This window comes from Lichenostomus cassidix, chromosome 5 (assembly GCF_008360975.1).
Source record: "Lichenostomus cassidix isolate B80296 chromosome 5, HeHo_3.0, whole genome shotgun sequence".
NCBI lineage: Eukaryota > Metazoa > Chordata > Aves > Passeriformes > Meliphagidae > Lichenostomus > Lichenostomus cassidix.
Genome location: NC_139486.1, coordinates 25544497 through 25570508, shown reverse-complemented (window position 1 = coordinate 25570508; position 26012 = coordinate 25544497). Strand labels below are relative to the sequence as shown.

Below are 26012 nucleotides of genomic sequence, written 5' to 3'. Positions count from 1 at the left end.
GTCCTTAGCACAGGAAGGGCATGGACCTACATGGGAGACATCCAGAGGAAGGCTATGAGATGATTAGAGGGATGGAACATCTATCATGCTAAGAACGCCTGAGAGAATTCCATCGCTCAGCCCGAAGAAGAGAAGACTCCAGGGAGAACTTGGAGCAGCCTTCCAGTAGCTAAAGAGAGCTACAAGAAAGTTGGAGAGGGACTTTCTACAAGGGCATGTAGTGACAGGACAAGGGGAAATGGTAATAACCTGAAGGAGATTTGGTTTAGATTACATATGAGGAATGGTAGACACTGTAAGTATTTGCCCAAGAAGTTGTGAATTCCCCCTCCCTGGGGAAGTATTCCTGGGTTGGATGGGGCTCTGAGCAACCTGGCTAGTGGGCAGTGTCCCTGCCCATGGCAGGGGCATGGGAGCTAGATAATCTTTAAGGTCCCCTCCATTTTATGATTCCGTGATTCTATGATTCTATGAGTCCTACAAGGGTAGTTCAGATTACTTTGGTTCTGCAAGGATCATAGAACATTCAAAAATTTTTCTGATAATACTAGGGAATGCCTGCCAATGAGTTTTTACTTTTGTTTCTTCTACGTAAGTACAGTCAGTACATGGGCATATTTGAATTAAAAAGTAAACAAGGTAAGCTCATTATATGTAACACTACAGGATAACTTTTCAAAGCATGGCTTATTTCTCTGCAGATCCAGCCATTTTTGTGCCCGGACTATAGCATGCATGTAGCAGTGTTTGTACTTGTAAAATCTGCAAATTAAGCATTAACAATACAGATTAATACAATTTGCACATTAAAATTGTGTAGTTTGTGTATGTGTGGTACTTGTTTGAAACTATAGCTTATTTTGCCAGTAATTGCATGTACAATTTGGTTTATCCATTGGAAAAACAGCATTCAGTTCTCTTAAGAGAGCTCTGGTTTACTTTTGCCTGTGGTTAATGTTAAGTCTGGTGTATTTTGGGGAACAGTATAAGCACATTTCAAAGGCTGATATAACCACATACACCAGACTGAATGTAGTTATGTGCAATTAAAACCCTAAACAGCTGGCCACAAAGGATGTTAGCAATTTTAAAATAATAATCAGGAACTTGATCCAAGTCTTTCTACAGTATTCCCACTTTCTTAAATGGGACCAAGTTCTAGTGGCTTAACTTTCCCAAAGATAGGGAACCTGTGCTGCTTGAGACACATCTGGCATATATCTTCTCCAGAAAGCCTTGGGACTTCTGGAGGTCCTGTATAAAACTGCTCTTCTTGTGCATGTCTCAGAGACTGTGGGGCACCTCACAGGAACACTGTAGACTTGTGTGTAGGCAATTAAGCCTTCCATCACTTAGAATTCATCTCTTAAATGGAGGAACTGCTCTTCTTAATGCATTTCTAATAGTTTGTCGTTTTAAACTTTGCGTAATTAAGCACTAGGTTTTTCACTACTTCCTTTAGAGGCAATTTTCAACAAATAAAAAGTTGGGACTAACTACACCAATTAAAAATATTAACTACACTATGTTGTGGCCAAACAGTTCAAGTCAACAGATTTCTGTATAATATCCAAGTTCTTATAAATCCACAGTGTATAAAGCAGATCAGATATTAAACATGTTCTCCCGCTTTTTTGGCTGTTGTAACTAAATTCACTGCTACTTCACTGACTTGTGTTTTGCCTGAACACATGTACTTTTATCACATTAAAAAAGCTTGTATATATCTGAGTTAGTCTCTTGTTCTCCCAGTTTCAAACATCTGAGCTTAAAAGAGTGCCCAGTTACATGTGGATCATAGCCCAGTAATTACAGTGATTATAAAAATAATCATGTCTCTAGATGTAAATATTATTTTAAATATTCTTTTAAAAATTGTGGGGGAAATTAAATATATTACATGTAAGGCTTCAATGTCAAATTATTTGCAAAATATTAAGGATTTTACATAAAACAACCAAAGTGCAACTGAGATGCCATGCCATACCATCAGTCATAGGATCTGGAAAATTTGGAGAGATAAGAGTGGGGAAAAAATCCAGTGAATAAAAAAACATTAAAAGATCTAGCTTTCAACAGAAGTCTGATAGCATTTAAAGTTTATATGCCTTTGAATTTCTGATAGGCTTATAGGTCATGAAAAGTGAATTGTCTTCATCTTGGAGGTAGGGTGACAAAAAAGAACAGTTTATTATCTTGTCTGAAAACATTACCTAGATATAAATTCTTTATAGGAAGTCATCCTTCTTTCCATTTCTTTTGAAAAAGCTGTCCTGAGTCTTCCCCTTTTGAGTGATGCCTTCCTTATCCAGATCCCAGTGTTACTCCCCCTATGTAAAGGAAAGACTGGAACTAAGTCACCTAAAGTCTGGGGTCCAATTCTTAACTTCTTCAGCTTCTCAGTAAACAAAACAGAAATTTTGGGAGTCTTACCAAGTCACCTACAAGTACCATGAATTCAGGAATTCAAGTTCCTGTTTATAACTGGGACAGCTTACAGCAAAAATTTTATTCCACCTTTTAGAAACAGTATTGCCTTGGAAGAATGAATGAGCCCCTGCCACCCACAATGTTAAATGAAGAGTTCACATAGTCCTTGGTTTTGCAAGATTCTGAGCACACTGCTGAGACCTAGAGAGCACCTATAGAATTTGCTAGCTCTGTGCTCTTTAGTTAGTCTTTAGGCAGGCTGCTGGTGTCCATAAATAGGCCTAAATGGTTCATCCAAATAGTCCACAAATCTTCATCAGCTTCCTAGACCAAATTTTAGCCTCCAGTACTTTCCCATGTTCAGCCTGCAATCAGCCTGAACCCACTTCACTTGCAACCATTCATTCATACAATTTTTAATTGCATTAATTTGCACTTATTGGAAATAAATTGTCTTAACTTGTAACTTTTGAATTGTATTTTTCAGGCTACCTAGTAGTCATGAAAATCTATCTTGTAATTTACAAAATTATCAAATTTGATCTATAAGATACTGAAAGAGAATGATCTTGGCAAATAGTGATTTTCTGAGAGTAATTTTTCTGATTAAATACAGTTAAGTACCTAAGGTTAAATTTTCTTAGAAAGTCTTCTTTTCATGTCAGGTTACAATAAACTGCACAGAAGAAATAGAAACATTTTTAAAAATGGATCTAGTCCAACAGAACTGTAGATTTTTTATTACCTAATTATTTGTCTAAACATAATGATTCTCGGTTGCCTATGCAAAGGTTGAGAAGACTTTAAGAAAATGTAAGAGGAGGTTTGCAAGTGTAGAAGATACCAGGAAAAGAACTCCCTTTTTCGTAGTGTTTTATATGTTCTCTTATTTCTCTTTTAAGAGCTGGCTGTATAGTTGGTGTTTGAGAATGTCTCTTTAAAGATGTATGGACCTATGTTTTCGAGGAAGTGAGATGAAAGCTAGGTGAAAGCCTCCTGAAATGCTGCAAAATCCAGAAAATCCTGTATGCTGAACCATAAGGGTTTTTTTTCTACCAACTTTCTCAAACTCCTTGCTGGTGTTTGGTTTTCCTCTATAGCTTCCTGTCTTCCTAAGAATGAGAAGCCTATCTTTTCTCTGTTTGGCATGCAGAAATACATTTTTCTCCTCTCAATTAGTTTTAATGTATGTCAAGGAAAAAAACCCAGAAGCCGATGAACATTATTCAGCCTACTCTGACAGCTTTTTTGGTTTTTAAGACGTAAATCAAATTTGGAACTTCTTTTTTTCCTGGGGGACAAGTTTTTTATCTGAATTTGAATGTGCATATGAATCGGTCATAGGGATAGTACTTGTGCTACTGCTGTGTAAGAGCAATTATTTGCCTTGATTTACATTGTTTTGCTCTATAGCACTGAGGTAGTCAGACTGCACACAGGTGTACAGTACCCCTACAGATCCCTGCAGGATTACAGCCATGGACCTCAGTCCTGCAAACAGCTGTGGGCATGTTTATGTCCCATCAGAGGAGCTCTTCCAGCATGAGAAGTTAAATAGTGCATGACTGGTTTGTGGGGTCTGGGCCCAAGATTATTCCCAAGGCAGAGCCTATGGAAGGATTAGAGATAGAGGGTTTGTTCACAAAGAAATGCTTAGAATCACAGAAGTTCACAGAATCACAGAATATTCTGAATTGGAAGAGACCCACAAGGACCATCACGACCAGCTCATTAGTGAATGGCCCATATAGGGATCAAACTCACAACCTTGGCGTTACTAGCACCATGCTCTGACCAACTAAGCTAATCTCAGTAAGTTAAGAAGATAACAAAATAGTTTTGAGAATTTACTGATATTTCAAGCTGTCTTCCCATTTGCCTTTGTGGCTCTTGCTTAACCTTTTTAACATTTGTGACACTTTCATATGGCTATACTGGATAGCAGCTTTGTTCGCTTTGAAATGGAAAATGCATTCCTTGTGTCTAGAAATCTCATCCTGCATTATCAGCTTTGGGAGTGGAAAGAGAAGATGTTTATTCCTTTGGTAGTATCTGCTGAAGATATTTAAGGGCACACAAAGGGAAGCGCTTTCCCAACAGATACACAATTACCTGCTTGGCAAAGACAACCCAGACTTACTTTTTATACTTCTAAGCCTGACAGTGTAAAATACTTTCATTCACATGCAGTAAGCATTGACTTTTATCACATAATTAGCATTCTAAACTCACAGTTTCAGAAGTTTATAACTCAACTCAGTAAACTCAAGCCAAAGGCCCTATTTTTCAGTGTAAAAGACGTCTTTACTTTCTACAGTATCAAGCCAAGTGGACCTTGTTTATTTCAGGCTTTTTTTTAAGGTTTTAGATGACAAATTTTTTAAAAAATCAGGAACAATTGCTAGAGATTCATTGTGATATTCCTCAGATTGCAAGACTCCTTTGACAGAATTGAAAAAAAATTGAAAAACATTCCAGTGATAGGCATTTAAAACCAGCTCCTGATAACACATAATGGACTATATTCCATATATCCTGTGCAAATCTCACTGACATCAATGGATGTGTTCTGTACATACACATCCTGTTTTTAAAATCCTGCATGCATAATCACCATTAACATTGTTACAGTATCTACCGTGGGTGGGTGCAACTCTGAATGCAGATTTGCACTATCAGCCCTAATGGTTCACTCTTGAGAGAAGTTCAAAATGCTGTTCATAAGCTGTTCTGGACTTTTACGTAACTAATCCCATCTCACGCATATCCTCTTAGGTACTTTTTGTTAAAGAAAATAAAACACTTCAGAATACATATTTATATGACAGACACTGTTCCAGTCTGTTGGAGAAATTATGTGCATTTTATAACATTCACTTACAGAGATATATAGGTTTGTACATAGTATAATAGCAGCAAAACGATATTAAGCTTTTGATATATGATTAAATGAGCCCAAAAATGTCAATGCCAAGTATACCTTACTATATGTCAGGTGTTATCATTTCTTTAATTAAACTGTGTATGAAACAGAAATTTTAATTTCAATTGTATGGGAATGGTACATAGATATTAGAGCATGATCTTTTTTTGAGCATAAGGTATTGTGTGTTTTATTAACATTACTTCTGTATATTTAGGTAATTACCGTTAGAACACAGGAGGACATACTCTACTTACTGCCTGTGCTAGAGCATAATGTGCTGGACTACAACAACTACACTTGTTAAACTGATTTTAGCATTTCTTCACACAGCAGGAAGCACCCATGCTGTGGTTCCTTAATGTAGTCTTTAACTACTGCACTGTAATGTACAATAAAAATAATAATTAACTATGACCCTCATCTTGCCAGTACTGCTGCTATCTGGGTGACTTTGGCTGTGGTTTCAGGGTTTCTCTTCAGGTCCCATACCCTGCAACATATCTTTCTTTCCAGAGTTTTATTTCTTATGTGATATTGCTGAACAGAGATGATTTTTTTGAGGACAGGTTTGTTGCATGGATTGTGATGACTTCACATTTGTTCAGGTCTCCAAGGACCCACACCAATAAATGTGAAAGAGACAACAGCAGAATGGCATACTTTCCCATTTCCACCAGGATGAAAAAAAATACTCTAAATTAAGTCTAACCTTAAATGTATAATCTGTCCTTGGGAGCAAAAAAAAAAAGGATATAGCATCTTCAAGCTCTTGGCATCCCTTACGAGAAAAAATTGGTTCTAAGGGTCTCTGATCTTGTGTTTTAGTAAAATAGAACTGCACGGCTGACTGACAGTTCTGATCTAAAGCATTTACGTTTAAGTTTTGATCTCTCTGCTTTTGATTAAAACTAATGAGCTCATTTAATTCAAAATGGGAATCTCTGATAAGAGAAATAAGGTTGATGTGATTGGATTAGAGGGGCAAATTAAACTCTTAGAGCAGAAGTTTGTGCTTATATAGTGTATTAAAAAGCTGTTGGCGTATTATGGTGTGTTAGATGATGAGAAAAATTTCATAGTAATTCATATTTAATCAGAAGAAATGAAAGTACTAAATATAACATGGCTCTGCTTTTCCCTCGAGTGATAAAGAGCTGTACATTTAAAATGACATCGAATTCATGCTCTCTAAAACAAAAAAATCTTAAGAGATACACTAAAGAAAGGGGCATTATTGTCAGTTATCACAATAGAGCTGAAATGTCACAAACAAAAGACAAGTTGACCACATTAAATCAAGGACAATTCAATATAATCCTTAGCTCACAAACAAGATTTTGCATTTCTGTTGAATGCATAACCAATGCTTTTTAAATACTTAAACACTTTCTACTAGTACTTTGTATGGTTCTCCAAAACAATAGCAGTATCATTTAAAAATATTTTTCTATTCCCTGTTAATTCCTCACTGAAATTTATCTCAAATAATGCTTGCTTATTGTAAGCTGCTCCAGAATTTTCCCATTAACAGTATTTTTGGGATAAGTTGTTTATCAAGGCTTAAAAATAGCAATCATAAAGATTGTATAAAGAATACCTCAGTGCTGAAGAAATTTTATCATGGTTTATACTAAGAGTTTTAAGTATTTTAAGTGGTTGCAGTTTAGGGAGTGAGAAGAACGGGTGAGAGCTATACTTAGTTGTGAGCAAGAAATATTCCTTCAGTTGGACTAAAAAGATATTTCACTAATGAATAATTAATCACCAATAATTGATGATAATGACGACAATAATATGTGTTATTTACTTGAGAATTTTTGCAGGCTGTTTAATACTTTATTGATAATAAAAGCCATAATTTCCCATCAGTAATGTGGAAACCAAGGCCAAAAATCCAGCAGTGACTCACCCTAGGTATCATTGCTAGGGAATAAAAATCTGCAGAATTTGCAGCCTATTTCAGGAGAGGATTGCTACCTCAGTGAGACTTTGCCTTTCACAAAATACTGAAGAACAGTTTTGAAAACAATGTCATACACTCTAGTGACATACCCTCCAACTCCAGTCATAACTAAATTGTGCAAGAAAGAGTTAATGAGACAAATCTCTGTTAAAAATTCTATGGGAAAAATAACTTGAAAATGAGACATACTGAGCATATGTATATTTTTGAAATTTTTTTTGCTAAATAAACATTTTCTAAATGAGGTAAATTGATTACAACACTCTTAGCATCTATCAGTCATTTATTTTTAGTGAGTTCAAGGATTGCACCTGAAAAATAGCTTAGAGGGGATGTATAAAATCTAAATTATATGTATATGTATTTTTTCTATTCCCTAGTGGAATCTACAAACCCCAGTTTACTAACCACTGACAACACTCTAGAGCGCTCTTTTTTCATCCGAATGAAATCTACACTGACCAAGCGAGGAGTGCACATCAAATCATCAGGATACAAGGTAAGGGTTGCACTGTAGCATGAGATATTGACATCTTGAAATTATGTTCATTCATGTTCCAGGAATGCCTTAATAGGCAGAGAAAGGAGCTATTGCACATTTGCATATGTCTCTTTCCTTTTGTTAAAGAATCATTAATACGTATTTCCAGCCCAAGGTTTGGCTTTGGTACTACACCTCCATTTAAATTGATCATTATTATGACAAACGTTGATGATAACAGCATGATAGCCTTCAAAAGAGCAACACTTCCAAAGTAAAGGAATCTTTTACCAAAGAAGGTGAGTCAGAGTGACACTACTTCTCCCATAGTGGAAAATCACTGCTCATTTTGTTAGACTGTTAGTCATCTTTCGGTTATGTTTTTCCCAGAGAGGTAGGATTTCTTAATGCAGACAGTATGCTGTTTCATTTCGCTGCCATTCCAGCTGTAGGAAACAACAAGCCACAATGAGTACTTTTCCACCATTTTTCTTTCATTGTCTGTCTGAGGGGCATCTGCTGCTGGGGATCATATTTGCTGGATTTCAGACTCTTTTAAGATATGAAAGTCTCTTGTTCTTTATCAGCAGTAATCTCATTTTTCTTCAGTCATATATCGCTCATAGTGCCTGTAGCTATCAGTGGCTTTGCAGTATACTAAAACTAGAAGGAATAGCACATTTTTAACATTGTCAACTTGCGGAATGAAATATGTCATCCATTAAGTTTTATACAAGATAAAAGAGTGGTGCAAGAAAGTAAGTCTGAGAATGTGTGGGTATTTAAAGAAGTTGCTTGTCAATGCTCATTTAAAAACTTTCACAACCATTTTGTTTCAGTTTTCAGAGAAAGATTTAGAGAAGCTTCAAAGTAAAATTCCCCAACTCACTTTTCCAAAAAAATTCTCTGCGAATATAGCATTGTGGTAGCTACCCGAGAAGTAAAAATGTCTTGTTTGCAAGCAAATGACTGGGAGTCCTTCTCTTGGATGGTTTCTGAGTCAAAATTATTAAAATAGTTGCAAGTAGAAGTTTTAAGTCTGAAGCAGTGGTTTCTTAAGGCACCGCAAGTTTTGATCTGTATCTTGTTTAATTGTCAACACCTGAAAGAATGACTGTCTTAGGAGGAAGAAGGTCAATGAATGAATGACTGAATGATTTGGCAGATCATGGACACATAGAATAGTTTGGGTTGGAAGGAATCTTAAAGGTCACCTAGTTCCAACCTCCCTGGCATGAGCAGGGTCACTTTCCACTAGACCACGTTGTTCACAGCCCCACCAACCCAGCCCTGAACAATTCCAGGGATGGAACATGCACCACTTTTCTGGATAATCTGTTCCAGTGTCTCATCTCCCTCACAGTAAAGAATTTCCTCCTCATATCTAGTCTAAACCTACTTACTGCCTTTCAGTTTGAAGTCATTCCCACTTGTCCTATCACTACATACACTTGTAAAAAGTCCCTCTGCAGCATTTTTGTAGTCCCCCTTTAGGTACTGGAAGACTGCTATAAGTTCGCCCTGAGGCCTTCCCTTCTTCAGGCTGTACAACCCCAATTCCTTCAGCCTTTCTGCCAACCTCATAGGAAAGATATTCCGTACTTCTAAACGTCTTCATGGCCCTATTCTGGTCAATGCTGTTCCTGTGCTGGACCCCAGAGCTGGATGAAGATCTCACCAGAGTGGTGTAGAGGAGTAGAGTCACCTCCCCTGCCCTGCTGGCCACACTTCTTTTGATGCAGCCCAGGACACCATTGGCTCTCTCGGCTGTGAGTGCACCTTGCCAGGTCATGTCCAGCCTCTCATCCCCCAGCATCCCAAAGTCCTCCTCCTCAGGGCTGCTCTCAATCCATTATCTGCCCAGCCTGAACTTGTGCTTGTGATTGCCCTGGCCCAGGGACCTTGCAGTTGTCCTTGTTGAACTTCATGAGGTCCACCACATGGGCCCATCTCTCAACAGGTCTCTCACTTTGCCCCAGAGTGTGAATGGCACAACACTGCTTTTTCAGGTCGATGAAGTTGAACTAATTCTCATTATTAGGCATGATCCACCCAGGCTAGCCAAAGTTGGATTGATAGAGAACTTGCTTTGGTGTCGCTGTTGAGCAGCTAGCAGAGTAAAGAAAGCACCAGTTCTCAGTGGCAAGAAGGAATGACCTTTATTGTTTTGATTTCATCATATATATTTACAGTTTTCAAAAGTCACCCAGATTGGTCAGTCAGAAGCCTTCCCCCAGGCCTGATTGGCCAGGCCTGCACCATCCAAGTTCTGGGACACTGTTCCAATAACATCCAAACTTTATCTTTATTTATAAAACACAAGAAGAATTCTCATGGGAAAAGCCTGTGCTAGCCACACTTTGGTGGATATTTTTGTTGCAATAATAATGGGTAGGCATAGGGAATTTGTCTGTGGATTTTGTAGTCTCACATTTTTTGCCAGATTTAGGTAAGAACAAAAGGAAGACATATGAATTACTCTATCATTCTCTGTCCTGACAATCTAATCTTAGTCCAACATCAGAATAGGACATATTGGCTAACTTCACAAAGTGGGGTTTTTACTTATTACAGTACAGTTTTTGAAATTCACAGTAGACGCTTGACTCAAAAAACATGGGAATGTCTATCCTATAAATACAAATAAATTTCTCTTAGAACTGCTAATGCCTCATAGAAACACTTAAAACCATAGATGAGATGTCATAAGTACAGCAAAATTAGTTTTGAAAGATCAAATATCAGTTTTTAGCCAGTTTTTCCTGAAGACAATTAACGGATAAAAAGTATGACAGTCAACAAAACTGTCCATAAATAAAACATTTCTTCTTTTCCAAATTTTTTCGTGAGGCAAGTCAGCTTGAGTAAAATAGCACAAACAGTGTCCAAGCCCTAGGCAGGTGTAAAAATAGATGTGCAGTTCTTCTGATTTTGATGTTCTTAAGGATTTTGTAACTGGCAGTATTTGGCTGAATTCAGCTGTATCCAGCAATAAGAATTGCACTCTGACAGGTTTTGAAAAGCATGGTTATTGGCACTCTGTGTTCTATGGAAGGGTCATTATCCACAGCCACAGCAAGCCCCAGAAAAATAGTTCATTCATTTTAGAAAAGTTGGATCAAGTCAATATCCTTTTAATTGAGTTTTAAGAACTGCTTTGTTTCAACATTGTTTTCAGTTGGTGTATCAGACAAGCATAATAAAACTCAACTGCTATAGTGAATGTCACTTTTTGGAATCTTAGACATTGATTTCTAAAAGTCTAGCACTAGAACAAACTTAAGGTATCTTTAATTCATTAAGGTATGTATTTCATCAAAATTAAGAAAGATCCATGAGCTTTGTGGGTGTACATCTATAAGAAATTATGAACAGGGAAGAACTGTTGCATTATATTAACAAAGATCATGGGAAAAGCTGGCTAAGTTCTGCATCAGAGGTTCCTGGATGTGCTCCAGCACTTAGGAAACCCTGTGCCAGCTGGGATCATGTGCAGCAGAGTTCCTGCAGGAAATCCTGGTGGAGCAGGCTGACTAAAGAGCCTCTGTCTCACACCTTCAGAACACAACAGAGCACTGAATTTTCCATCTGTAAAGTGCAAGGGCTCTTGGCTAACACCTTCACTTGAGCTCTTGTAAGCGGATTCAGAGGTAACTCCCCTGACTGAGCATAGAACCATTCATTGGGAGCAGTGTGCTAGGAATTCTGTGTTATGAGTCAGATTTTAGCTCTGTCAAAGGGATTCAGCTCCCTGTGGATTCAGTCCTCCAGCAGTGACAAAATTTTTTCATCTTTGTGAAACAGTTGTGTCTTGATCCAAACTCTTGCTGAGCTCAGAACCACATCACTATTTTTCCTTGCTTTGAGGACTGCTGGTGAAGGTTTCCTGTAGACAGCAAATGATTGAGGTGGTCCTCAAGGTGCTTAGTCAATTTTCAGAATTGAGTGGTCCCTGCCTTAGGAAAATCCCATAAAAGTGAAAACAGTCCACTGTCGCTGTTGAGCAGCTAGCAGAGTAATGAATGCATCAGTTCTCAGTGGCAAGAAGGAATGACCTTTATTGTTTTGATTTCATCACATATATAGAGTTCTCAAAAGTCACCCAGATTGGTCAGTCAGAAGCCTTCCCCCAGGCCTGATTGGCCAGGCCTGCACTGCCCAAGTTCTGGGACACTGTTCCAAAAACATCCAAACTTTATCTTTATTTACAAAACACAAGAAAACTTCTCATGGGAAAAACCTGTGCTAGCCACAGTCCACAAATTAAATTGATTCATCATTCAGGCTGATCTAGTCAAAACTAATATTCTATCAAAAGAAATGTTGAAACAGAAATCAGACTGATAAGTTGACACATATGTATGCCTCAAAGAAACCCTGCTTTAGGCAATTTGGACATGAGATGAACCCTGTTTATAGTCCCCTCCTGAACTGATATGGCTAGTTCTGAATTACATATAAAGATGGAGGTAATGGCCTTTTTCCATGAATTACGTTACCTTAAAAGTGTAAGTGGAAAAGTGATTACATGATTAATCCTCCCTCTCTCTTTCTTTTTCACTGTTCTCCAGCACTCTCCTTGAATTAGAATTTCCCATTCTTAATGCTCTTAGACTCAGAGGCTGGTAGGAAAAGAGTCTACATACAGTATTAGAGAGTTATTAATTTTTCAGTTAATAACTTTAAAATCTTTAAAAACAGTGAAATAAAATTGATTCAACTGATAAAAAATATGAAAAACAAATAAAAAGAAAAAATTATACTTCCATTCACTGCAAAACTCAGAATGTATTACCATGTATTACAGCAGTTGTCTGAAATACATGCTGGAGAGACTTACTGTTTATTCTCCACTGAAAACATATCACATCTTCCTTTTCTTTCAATTTTATTTTTTCATCAGTGAAAGTTTTGTATTCAATTTTGAATTTATCTTCATTGTATCTGCTTTTACATTTGTTTTCCTCCCTTTGAGAGTCACAGTTCTGTCCACTTAAAAGTCAACCCACCTTCTGTTTTTCTGCCATCTGACTTAGTCATAAGTCGAAGCTAATTTTAATTCAAAATTACTTTGTTCGGGTCCAGTGATACATTTTCTACTCCTCTGCAGTATCCTATTATTGTTTTGTCATGTTTACTTGCCTGTCAGATTGTGCTAGAATTTTGCTTGTTCAAACTTTCATGACCTGATACTGTTCCCTTGAACAAAGCTTAACTAATGGGATCAAGAAGCAGTCAAAGCATCAAACATCATCAGAGTCAGAAGCTGCCAGCTGTTTCCAGCTCATCAACTCATCAGAGGTGTTAGTATGTATCCATACATACTCCTGTTCTATGGAATAGCATTCTCATTATAAGCAATTACAGAGGTGGATAAGCAAACATGAGGAGATTGCCTTGTACTTTTACTGTCACTGTGGTAATCTCTGAATTGGGTATAACCAATATCTGTTGCCTCTCCAGCTCCCATGAAGTTGGCAATCAAACTTCTTGAAGACCCACCAGCAGAGTTAAGGACATCCTAGAAAACCTTCAGGCTGTCCCTTCCAGTGGACAGACTGCATAAAAATAAGTGAATTGCTATATAGAAAAAAAATTGGTTTGATAAGTTTCATTTAGAAATTTTGATGGGTTTTTGCACATCTTATTTCTGCAGTCTAGTAATGGAGGGTGCAAGTTTGGTTAACTATTTATCATACATCAGTTGCTGTATATCAAAATATTTTAAATAATACTTAAAACTCCAGAAAAGTGTTTTCACAAATTAGGCTTATAGTCCCCATGAATTCATCTTCTTTTTCGTGCAATATCTCTCTACAAACTCATTTAAAATTAAACATTCTCTGAGACTGTACTCTCAGATTTAATATTTAAAATCATAAAGTTAGAATTCTTTGAATGACAGTTTTGAAGATGGAAATCTAAATTTTTTGTTGAAATTTTATGCCTGTCACAGTTCTATTATGAGTCTTTTTCATGCTATTCCTGCCTTTATTCAAAATCTGGGGTTGGGTATTTTTTAGAAAAACTTGAGGAGTTGGGCAAGATTGCAGATCCTAGTTGAGTACTTGAACTGTAAGTTTTTGCAGAATTTAGGTTCATTAATCCAAGAGGGCAAGAGAGTAAAAAACTCTGTTAGACAAAATTACATTACACTCACCTCATGATACTGTTCTCTTGGTTCAATCCAAAATTGAAATTATTGTTTCTCATCCAAGTGAAAGATTGACCTGGAATTCAGAAGCAAGGTGCCCCTATTCCAAAATCATTTTAGGGACCCAATATGTTTTCATCACAGAAAACCATTTTCCATTTCAGGGGGATAGAATGGAGGAGGAAAGAGAAGGCATGGGGCTTTTGCCTTATAGTCTGATTAGTACATTTTTCAGATGTGAGCTGTGTTAGAGACAGATTTCGTTCCTTCCTCCAAATGTGGGAATTCACATATCCCACTTTACAACTTAGCCTCATTTTTTTCCTCCTCTTCTAATATTTTTCCCCATTGAAATCTTTTCTGTCAAGTATTTTACTCTGTCCCAGAAAGATGTCCTGACCTTTCTCTGTAGGAAGAAAGAAAACTGCAGAATTTAGTATTTTATCACATGGTTACTGCCACACCTCTTTAATTGAGTGAAGAAGGAATAAGAAACCAACATCAGGAAGCATTATGTGAAGAGTTTTCTAAATGTCAGCACATGCATTCCCCAGACTTTTCAGCACTGGGAAGACTTAAAGGTAATTTGTCAGTGAGAAAGAACTGATCGAGAATTCACCCATGTAAATCGATGACCTTTTTGTCAAAAGGAAGTCTCTTAGCTAGTAAAGATGCAGCATGACTTAAAAAAGAACAAAATACTAATGGGCCAATCTGAGTCTTATAAAGTATCTACTTGTAGATATAAAGATATGGTTCAAGAAATAATGGTCTGCTACTGGATTAAGAAGGCTGGGGTTCATTTTATGCCTTTATATAGAACCGTGAGATTCTATTAGGAGAGCTGTCTGGAAAAGCTTGGTTCACACTCATCATCTAAATACATTAAGCAATTTTTTTTTTCCAAGTGTTCAGTAGCTATGAATTCCAACTTCTAAAAAAAAAAAACCAACATTTTCAGGCCTGAGCATCTTTTAAATGGGATTTATAGCACTGTTCTACCATCTGGAAAAATGAATATCTGTTAGGCATTCAGTATTGCAGTAGCCCTATTGAAATTAACCAGTTAGTGTTATATAAAAAGCCTTTTTAGTAGCAGCCTTCTTTACAAGATTCAAGATTTGATCATTCTGCACAATGACTGCAGCTGTAGTATTTCTGACACCTGTATCAGGATGTGCTTCTCCTCAAATATTGTGTTAAATGTTCAGATGGCCTCAGAGTTGTGGTTTGCTCCAAACTGAGTAAAAGGGAAATCAATTCTGGGCTCTAGAAGGAAAGAAAACATAAAATTGAGTAAGCACAGATTGCTTTCTGGGAGATTTTTTATTTTCATAAATTCTGTTATCAAAGTATAAGGGATATAAAAAGATAAGACTATCATTGAAGTAGCAGTAATTGCCTTTGATTCTGGTTTTTAGGCAGTATAATTCTGAAGCCTCCTTTTTTAAAAGTCAGTGGATATAACAGTGAGAGAAAACTATGAGAACAAAATTTACTCTGATACATAATAAAATATTCAAAATGGACAGAGATCAGTTCCAAACCAAACCATGTATTCTTTCAAAAAACAAGTGTTCCTGAGTCACAGAGGCAGAAAATGTTTGATACACTTTCATAAGTAGCAATAATTATCTAGGCTTGTGAACTCATAACACAGTGTGAGACCCATTGCAGTGTTAATAGCAGAGATCAGTGAGTAGGATGAGAGCAACGAGACCTCAGCAGAGAGAGAACCTGAAAATACCTCTTATTGCATATTGGGATAATGGTATTGTTCTTCAGGCAGAAATGCCTGCTGAAAAAGAGAGGTTTTTGGTCCTTTGGAAGTGTTTTCTTAAGTTTTCCAATAATGTTCACCAGTGTTTACTGTTAACGACTGGGAACATGCCTTTCAAAGGAGCACACAAAGCCAGAATTTACCTTAGGACAGAGAGATGCTGCTGCCCACATTTCTGCTTCAATTGACTGTTTCATAACTGCCGCCAGTAGATATTTTGGCCCATCTCCATTTCATAATTTAAAGGTTGTTTTAGATGTGCAAATGCATTCACTATTAGCTTTTTTATCTCTGCCACTTGCAGCAGTTCACAGCTTTTGCCAAAAGTATGTAGAGAAAAGACAATAGGTTCACACATTGATTTCCACTTTTTTAAAACTTCCACCTTTATGTGCAGTTCTTACCTGTGAAAAGCATTATGTTTTATTGGCTTCTTCCTGTTGCTTATAATGTCATTTATATTAATGAATGTACTTTTGCAACACTCCTTTGAGTCTGGAAAGTGCTAACATACCAAGATATCAAGCAACTTGCCAAAGATAACAATGGCTGTTTGTGTCAGAGCCAACTGTGATTACATGCTGTACTTCATCCTCAGCCTTTCTTCCTAGCGCATGAATATTGTCAAATCATCTCCATGTTCCAGCACATCACACTTCATTTTCTCAGGCTGGTACTTCCTTTGTTTTGATGGTTGCCCTGAATAGACAAAATGAGATGGTGAAGAAAAAAGTACTCAGACCAGATACTGTGAAGTTTGGCAGAACTTTCAGCAAAACTAAAAACAAACAATGTTGGTTTTTTTTTAAGAAACCAAAACAAAAAACAAACAAACAAACAAAACAAACAAAATTAGCTGCTGCTCTCAACTGGCTTACCCCTGACTGTAGAAGAGTTACTCCAAAATCCTTTTCCTCAGAAAGAAAACAAGCAACGGACCAGCAGAAAAATACATTTTCCTGCTCCTTGGATTTGGCCCAGGGGAGATTCCTGGGGCTACAGTTCCTGCCACCTTTTTATGGGGGAAGAGCAGGGCTCATTGCATCCACCTCCTCATCTGGCAGATGGCTTGACTCCTTTCAAGCTTTTCTGTTCTTATATCAGAAAAATATCAAACTTACACAGAGACCTTTTGTTTTTCCAATTTGATTAATATTTTTTCATGTCCACCATAGATGTTTCCACCTTAAAGACTTTACTAACTCTTTTGAAGCAATACATTTAATAAGTAAATGTAAAATTGGCAGGGAATCATTATTCACTGTAGCTCTTTATATTTGATCAAAGTGTAATTATTAGAAAACCAAAATACTCCACTTGCTGTTGCAGATAGCACTGGTTTGCATCAGCTATTCACTTTCTGCATTAATAGATGTTTGCATAAGGTTCAAGCCCATCATTTACTCAAAAACCGAACTTATTAATATAATTTGGTGTCATATGAAGCGACATTCTTTTGAACTTATTCATTTGGCAAAACAGGAGAAAAAAAGGCACAGAGCATTTCAGATATGTCCACCCTCTGTGTGTGGACATACATGAAGCCAACAGTCAAACAGGAGCCATCACACAGGGCTTTCGTTCCCTCTCTTAACTGGGGCAATGACTCCTGGATAGTGATCTGGACACTGATTTGCTGCTTTTACTGTCTTGAACAGAAAATTGATTATGAGTGTTTCAGGGCGTGTTTCCCAGAGAGAGTAGCTATAGTGTAAATGTCCCTTTTCTCTACTCTTCAGAGTGCATATTCTCCACTATAGAACAAAGTAAGCCATTATGCTTCTGTTTCTAGATGTTTAAGCTGCTTCTGTTTCTAAATGTTTGAGCATGCCTCTTGATTTGTTTGAAGAATGGTGTGTAGTTGAGCCCATCTGCTTTACCCTGTGGAGAAAGCAGAATATCGATGTTTAGTGGAAAGTTTCAGTTTCTCCTTTTTACAGCATCATTAGGAAGCTGTCGTTCTAATAATAATAATTCCCATTTGACATCATGAAGGTAAAAAGAAATCACTGCTGACATCAAAAATGAGGTGATATTTCAGCAGTATTATTTCACTGAAGATAAAATGGAAGTCTTTATTACTCCCAGTGCTTTTAAAGAAAGCTGAGCAAGGCTTATACTGACCCTGAAGCTTATATACCTTAATGCATCTCTAACCAGTATGAAATAAGAAATTTTAATTGTTACTGCTATATTTTTGTCTGTACCTCCTTAGAACCAAGGAATTTGTGCCTGCTTAACAGAAAATAATCAGTATCTGAGAATAACCCTGGAGAGCACAGTTATCTTAATTTTCTCCATTACTTAAAATTCATAAAAAATACCCTAAACAAATGAAAACACTAAGTGTATTACAAAAAGTGGTAATTTACTTACAAACTTCATGTTGGAGTCTGTACTGAAAATTCATATAAATTGTATAAAGATGTCTGAGCTCTGAAGAAGTTACCCTGAGGAAGGTTACAAGTTTTATTTCACTTTTTATAAATCAGCATTTTATTCCCTCTGAACTTCTGCTCATTGCTGTGTGAATTGCTTGCTATTAAAAGGACACAGGCAAGGTCTGTTTCATCATTGGTAAATAAAGTTTTTCACTTTTATTTCTGGTGACACATTAGATTCCTTTCCATTCCCCTTTTCCTTTTACAGACACATTCAGTTTTAATTCCATTCTTTGTGTGTTTTTCCATCCTAAACCAAACAATGTAGCACATCAGTGACTCTATCCAAATATATATGGAAAAGAGTATATCTTACTAATATTTGACAATATTTCCTAAGTTCAAGATCTATTCTTGGTCTACTGATTTGTTTGTTTGCTTGTTTTGAGGAATGTATAGAAAGTAATGTAGACTGCATACAATTAGAGCAATAGGATGCAAGGCTTGTGCCTTCAAAACTGACAGTATCACCCCCATCAAAAGAAAGTTCAAGAAATATGTGTTCTTCCCATGGCTTCATTTTACAGACCTGGTCACATACTTGCAAGTAGTGTAAGTGTCCTCTGTGTAGCAAGGAAAACCTGATCAAAATGTTTCAGTCTTTTCACAATCAAACTTCAGGAATTTTTGCAATTAAATATGTGGTGGGATCATCACATTATTTTGTTCCAGGCAAATATGTTGATAACATGAGTCACAGCTCATCTGCTGTTGAGTTACTGCTTCTCAGTTATTCTCACAAATAAGATCTGAATTCTTAAAGGCATGAAAATATTTAATGGTTATAAGCCTTTTAAAAATCAAAATTGGTATCAGTTACAGTGAAATATTTAAATCTGAAATGAACTCTGCACTTCCAATGTAAACGAGTCTCATTCTATGCACAAATAGTTTGGACCTTTTCCCCAAGTATTGTGTGTGCATGAGCAGAATACTCAACTTCACGTGAATTCAGTGGCTCCTTTCACTTTTGACATATTTTGGAAGGTCTGAGGTATTAGATAAATATTTTTCTTCTTGGAAATTGTTATCTCTTTAGATTTTTCATTAATATCTAATTGCCCAAGTGCTCAGAAATGAAAAAGTTTTTCCTAACAAATCAGCTGCTTTCAGTTCTTGTGATCCTTTGCATTGTTGTATTGCTACAAAGACTGTGTTGGTCCAGCACTAGACGTAGCATTGTGCTTAAGAGATACCTAAATGCAGAGACATGCATCTCCCACAGCCATGTCTCCAGGGTTAGGAATGGGGCACTGGGCACTGTTTTCCTCAAGAAGCAAGGAGCTGATTCTCAATACACAAACATGCATTATGGGTTGTTTTCAGTCTCTTTATAGTCATATGCATTCATAAATTTTTATATGGTTGGAAGATGCAGACTTTGATGGTACAAACCTCACAGAAGAGCTTTAGATCACTGAAGCAACCACAGAAAAAGTTTATGTTGACAATTTATCAGCTCTTCTCCGTCAAGGAAAATTGTTTTTTAGTGCCTGCCTATTAGCAATCACATGCATATTATGAAATTGAGTTTTGGGGAGGACAGCCTGCCATCTGTCTTTTCTGTCTTTTTTTCACAATGCATCATTCTAAAGTTAAAACTTTCTGTTCTTCAAAATGATGTAAAATATGAGATGTCTATAATAGAGACACTTGGAAAGAAAAATGTACTAAGTAGAAATGTAAATCTTTATAGACTTTATAAACAGGCAACTACTGATGCTATACTTTATGTTTTAGCTTCAAATGCCCTCCACATTTTCCACATGCCATAGCACTGATAATTAATTAATATATATCTCAAGGAGTGTGAAAATGTTTCCTTCATAAACTCCTTCTGGTTTAGGGCAGCTTTTTGTGTGAGTGGAATGCAACTGCAAATGCCTGATGTGGAGGAAGAAAAAGATGTGTGCAGTTTCCTTTTTGTGTTCTGATATGCTAAGATTTTATCAATAATATTGTTTTCCTGTAAAAATATCTGCCTCAGAGAAAATCTGCTGTGTAGCTGTCAGGATTACACCTCTTAGAATATACCTGTGGTGATTCTGTTAAATTGATAAAAACAGAACACTCTGCTATGTAGAAGGATTGCTGAAAATATTCCGAAGCCCTTTCATGTGTAGCAGCACTTGTATGGCAGTATGTTTATTGTGCTATAAATTCCATCACTGATTTTGGCCATTTCAAATTGATCCTGCAGTAACTGTAAGTAATGAACCTTACAGACAGAGCCAAGGAAAAAAAAGCCCAAGCCAATAAACTTGTGGCTGTAGGAATACAAATTGTAGAGTTCATTTAGCCTCAGTTTTCATCAAATCATGCAGTGAATACCCCACAAAGCCAGAAAATGTATCCAACAAAATATACAGTACCACAGCCCTGGGTTGCTTTAAATTTAGCAGCTAAACCAGACAGTCAATTATCCAAAGTACATGTTTGCATCATGTTTGTATGAAGTGTCCTGGCGATTTCACCTGAGATTTAAGGAAGGTACTCAGCATAAGTAGATGAAAGCGGAGAAATTATAATAGAAGTGACTTAAACAGCATAATAAGCCAAATCCTGAGCTGTTTTACATGGTCTAAGCAATATTAGGCACCACTGAATTTCATAGGGATGTAGATGGATGTGCAGTGAGCTACTAATGACTCATCAGGTCAAAATATACAGAAGTCTCCAAAATTTACTTATATTTCTAGCCTATTTCCCTTTCTTTACTGGAAAGTTCTACCACATTAACAAGATATTAATGATCACACAGATTTTAACAGAGAACTAATGTGCTTGCTAAAGATTTCCATAGAAAGGTTTTAAAATCCACCTAAAATACACTGTTCTAAGTATTTTCATGTTAGGTTTCTATAGGAAACCCACTGATCTTGATTTGTTAAATATTGTATACATTCCTCATAATCTTGTAGATCATTCAGAGCCTTATTTTACAAATAGACCATAGATCTAGTCCCACTATATCAGTGGGGTGTGTATGAGATTAAAGGATATATGAATGTGCATATACATTCTACCCTCAGTTGTTACATGAAGAGCTAACTACAGATTTTAGCTCAATACAGAAAAGACTAATTTTCTTCCACAGAGTTTTCTTACCAACATTACAGGAGAGAGAAGAAAGGTCATGTTTTATTTTCTGTGCGAAAATAAATAAATGGGTTGGATTCCTACAAGCCCTGCAGCACTTCCATGCATCACAGCTTGCATGTTCATGTATCTTACAGTCTGCATTGAGTGCTGAATTCATTCTGTCTTCTTGTACCTAACTGCATATTTTTCTGAACCTTTGTGTTGTCTCTGAGAGGTATTAAATCCTCATTTTGAGATCAAAATGCTTGAGTCCATTCTAGCCTCATATAGCAATTTGTTGTCTAAGGCATATTCCTTGTCTCTCTCCATAGAAAAGTTTATTTTGTCAATTTGTCCACTTTACAGCAGCAGCCTAAGTGACACACAGAGCAAAAAAAAGGCACAGAAACTGGGGCTTTCAGTTAAACACCAAATATGGTGAAAGCCGTAATAAAATAATGAGGGTTGGGAATGCTATTTTTCCTTTCATTCTGCTGCTTTGTGTTGCAATGAGGAACACAGTGAGTGAGTCTGAGGTCTTGTGAATAGCCCCTGGTAACTAAGAGCAAAGAAACCTTGCTCATTATCTCTACTCCCCTCCTGAATAAACATTTCAGCCATTGTAAATGAGTGTGACATGAAGGGCAAATGAATGGCTCTCATTCCAGATGGGAAACACTTGACAGCTGAGCAACCTGTAGGTTGTTGTAAAGACGCAGATCCTGTGACCACTGGATGATGGGGTAGGCATAACCTTATTTCCATGTGACCTAAGATTCATACTCTTAAATGAGAGATTCCCAGCCTTGCAGAGAGTTAGTCCTGGGTGCTCAAACTGACTTTGGTTAGGACTGCAGTGTGTGAATGACAGAGCTGTCCTAATCTTTTCTGGTTATTTTACTGAATTACATAGAAAAAATTAGCCAGTTATAAGGAAAGGTTCAGTGTGGATTGACAGATGGCATGCAACACCCCTACTGTATTTCATTTATAAATATGATTGATGTGGAGGTAATTTCTTGGTAACCTGTTTTGCAAGAAAAAGGTATTCTAAGTGGTGAGTTAGTAAAAGAAAATTAATCTCTGCATGTTAAACTTGCCAACTTTTGAATTAATTGCATAAGAATGACAATCAATTAATAAATGTTAAGCAAACAACAGAAAATCAGTGAATTAAAAATTACTAAATTGATTCCAATGCAGATAAAGCAAGAGGCTGCCATAATTCTTTGGTGTAGATTCAAGAACACGAATCTTGTCTCAACAGTTTTTCCTCCCCATTTATCCACGTTTAGCATTTAAAACAATAGTGGTTTATTATGATTTTTACAAATAAATTGCTATCTATAATCCAGCTTGCTGCATTAAGTGGATTATAGAAACAAATCATAAAGAGTAGTCCATTTGTAGCTGTCAAGGAGAAGGTCAGAGCTTTGCAAAGACCATCCATCTCCAAGTGGATAAAAGGTTTTCCTTCAAAGAGAAATCTCATCCCTTGTAGGGGTGGACGTCGCCTGGTAATGACAGCACATGTGGCTGCTCCTCTGGAGGGGCTGTCATGGTGTGCCCCAGCCTTGTCCTGCAGCCCAAGCCTCTGCAAAGACATTTTAGGGCTTGGGGCTTGTGGTTTCAATGCCAGCCACTTTCTTTATCAGGGCCATGTGAGGTGTACCCAAACTGTTCAAATATAACACTGGGAGCACTCAGACAGCTACTGACATTAGATCTTGGCAGACATACCAGAAGACTTTTTCCTCTCCTCTTATGATCGTTCCTTTTTGCCATCTGGATGTGCAGGCATTCCTATTCACCTGCAGAAGCTTTTCTGAAATTTGCAGTCGTATTTTCCATAAAATCAGCTCATATACAGTGCTGTCTCTTTTCTACTTCAAATTGAAAATTTATAGTTTAGATTCATATAAATGCCATTGATGGGAGGAAAGTGAAAGTATACTAATAATTATGGAAATTAATCTTTTTTTCCTATCTCCACCTTTGCTTTTGTTACAGTTGTGGCATTCTGCAGGAAAGCTCACACATTCTGTTCTCCAAGATCTTTTGGTAGACCTTCTGTGCTTGTATGCACCCAGCAAAAATTGGGCCATGCTGGGGGGAAGCATACAAACATTAAAATGAACAAAACAATTGCTTTTCACTGTAGGAGCATACACTAGACACCATTAGCACAAGCAGAGAAGCCTTAGTTCTAATAATATTCAAATAATGGTTCTCAGCTTTCTCCATTGTGTCCCTGCTTTACTATATGAAAATCTCAGATTTTTCTACTCATCTAGCCACAAAATTAGGAAGAGTGGATGTCATTTTTCTTTACTAACTTCAGAATGAGTTCTGGGTCTGCAACCACAGGTGGTGAGCTTGAGTAGAACATAAACATTCCTGTCTTAATCAAGGCTGACTTGGGGAATCCATTTCTGCCTTTACAGACAACAGCATTTTCTATATCTTTCTCTCTGTGTGGGAAAAAATACATTAGTATGAGATATTTTGTTTTATCTAGTCCTATCTCACTTATCAAGTCCTACAGAGAATCACCTAAGGTAATCGTTGGACTGCTAAAAACTGCATCAAACAAAACAGTAGGGGGGAAAAAAAACTGAAAGAACTTCTTTATTTCTCCCTGCAAAGAAAGAAATAAAAAACTACATCAGAAGTATACTTATTATTAGTTGTCTTTCCTGCAACAAGATTTGGTTGCCCTGACATACAGAGTTGAAATTAACTTTTTTTAAACAACCTTTTCACCCTTTCTGTTGCAGAATGATGTAGCCATTTTCCACCATCCCCCAATATTCTGATAAACTGCTTTGGAACTGATGTAACAAAAGTCCTTTTTTATGTTTAAATTTCACTGCTGGCAGAAGCACCAGAATTCTGGAGTAGTGAATTTCAAGAGAGTTTGCTCATGGGCAGGGAGGACTATTCCTTTATTGGAACCCTGCACACTTCAATAGCTAAATGCTTTCAACTTTCTTTAAATAGTGTTAAGGAAAAAATATCCTCAAGGCATTATTTTTAAAGGGGACTTCAAACATTCCGTGAGGAAAAAAAAAATGCAACATATTTGAACACCAAGGGATTTGAAGTGGCAAATCTGTTAAAGTGAACTGATCTTTTGAGTTTCAGGGTTAAATTAGTGTTGACCACAAATTAAGGGTGCAGACTACTGAAAATTCTGAGACATTCCAGATTCCTAGCTTGACCAGCAGTACCCAGATTCTATAAGGGGTCATTTATAAATAAGTTAATTATGTTGGCTAGATTTTAAATTAACTGTGTTTCATTTATTCCTCTGAGTTTAACATACAGAATCCATAATAACATTTGCAAGAAGTGCAAGAAAATCCCAGGTTCTTAATCTTTTTTGCTACATAGACTTAATTCTGCCATAACTCAATATTAAATACTTCAGAGTTTGTATTGTAAAGCAGCTGTGAAGCAAACAGATATGCAAGGGTAAATCTGCTCATCTTGAATCCTTCTACAAATGGTCTGCTCTGGAGGTCATACCAAAGAGATTCTTTTTCCAGCTTAAACCTGTCTTTTCTAAATAGATCTCAACCTGATCTCATTTAATGCATTGATGTCTGGTTTCTAAGTCATTATATTTGCTGTATTACATATCAAAAGGACTCTTGAGAAATTCCCCCGAATTGATAATTCTAATTTCTTATGTATAGCTACTCTATATTCACTCTGAGGACAGCTGTATTGTATGCTAAACCACGAATTGTAAAAATTGATCCCTTTGTATGTAGGTTTGTATTAAATTGAGATACTCTATTTTTTCCTGTTTGTTGCCACACATGGGTTCCTGGTGTCAGTTTGTATTTGGCTGTTTGAGCATATTAAAGTTTTGCTAGTGCTTATGATGTTCTTGCCAAGAGCGCTCCTGCAGCAATCTGCACTAGAACAGTCTTTGTGCCAATTACTTCAAAAAATATTCTGTTATAAACCCAATTTTTATGGCTACTTTTTCAGGTTGCTGTGTGTTGATTTCATTTAGTTTCTTTTTTTTTTCACTTTTTTAATGTTGATCTTCAAATGCTTTTAAGATTTGCATTATGAAAAGACAATACAGTGTTGACAGAGCTGTTAATAAGACATCTTATAAAGGTTCAAAGGTATTAAAATAAAACCTAATAATTTAAATTACTAATACTGTACATATTTAAATTATGCTGTTTAATAGTGGAAATTTTGGAGCTTTTATTGCAGGGGCTGATTATCAAAATCAAAACCTTTCCAGTTATATAAAGCAAAATAAATGAAAAATTATAATGTGCAATGACTCAACACAATATTTCTTGAGTTTCTTTTATAAAGCTGATTTCAGGAGTGGCAGCTCTACAACATCTTTTGTTTAGAGAAAAGCATCTTGCTAATCCACTGCAATTAATGAAAAATCACAACACAGGAAAGGATGTCTTGTCATTAACATATTTTACAACACAAATATGCTTTTGAAAGGACAGACTTGATCACTCAACTTTTACTACTGCAATGTACACCAATGCAAGACCAGACCTCAGAATTCTGACGTGAGGGCTATCGTGGCAATAAAGATAGATATGTGCCCATATACAGGGCAGGACACTGTGCTATGCTATACTGAAGAGTAACTGCTTATCTATTATCCCAAATAAAAAAATGTGAATGTGTCATGTAACAGAATGAAAAAGCCATAAATTTAGGATCTAATCATGTTAATCTAAAGGATCCATAAATCCTCTAGCAA

The 26012-nt window shown here is 36.7% G+C and overlaps 1 protein-coding gene across 8 annotated transcripts in view; it reads left to right on the top strand.

The window, feature by feature from the left end:
• Positions 1-26012, top strand: part of NPAS3 (neuronal PAS domain protein 3) — a 603379-nt gene that overhangs the window by 538043 nt on the left and 39324 nt on the right. For all 8 annotated transcript variants that reach the window (XM_085061917.1, XM_085061915.1, XM_085061916.1 and 5 more), the window contains one exon: positions 7700-7818. In XM_085061917.1, the coding sequence (XP_084918043.1) occupies positions 7700-7818 (119 nt within the window). The remainder of the gene's footprint in view (positions 1-7699; positions 7819-26012) is intronic.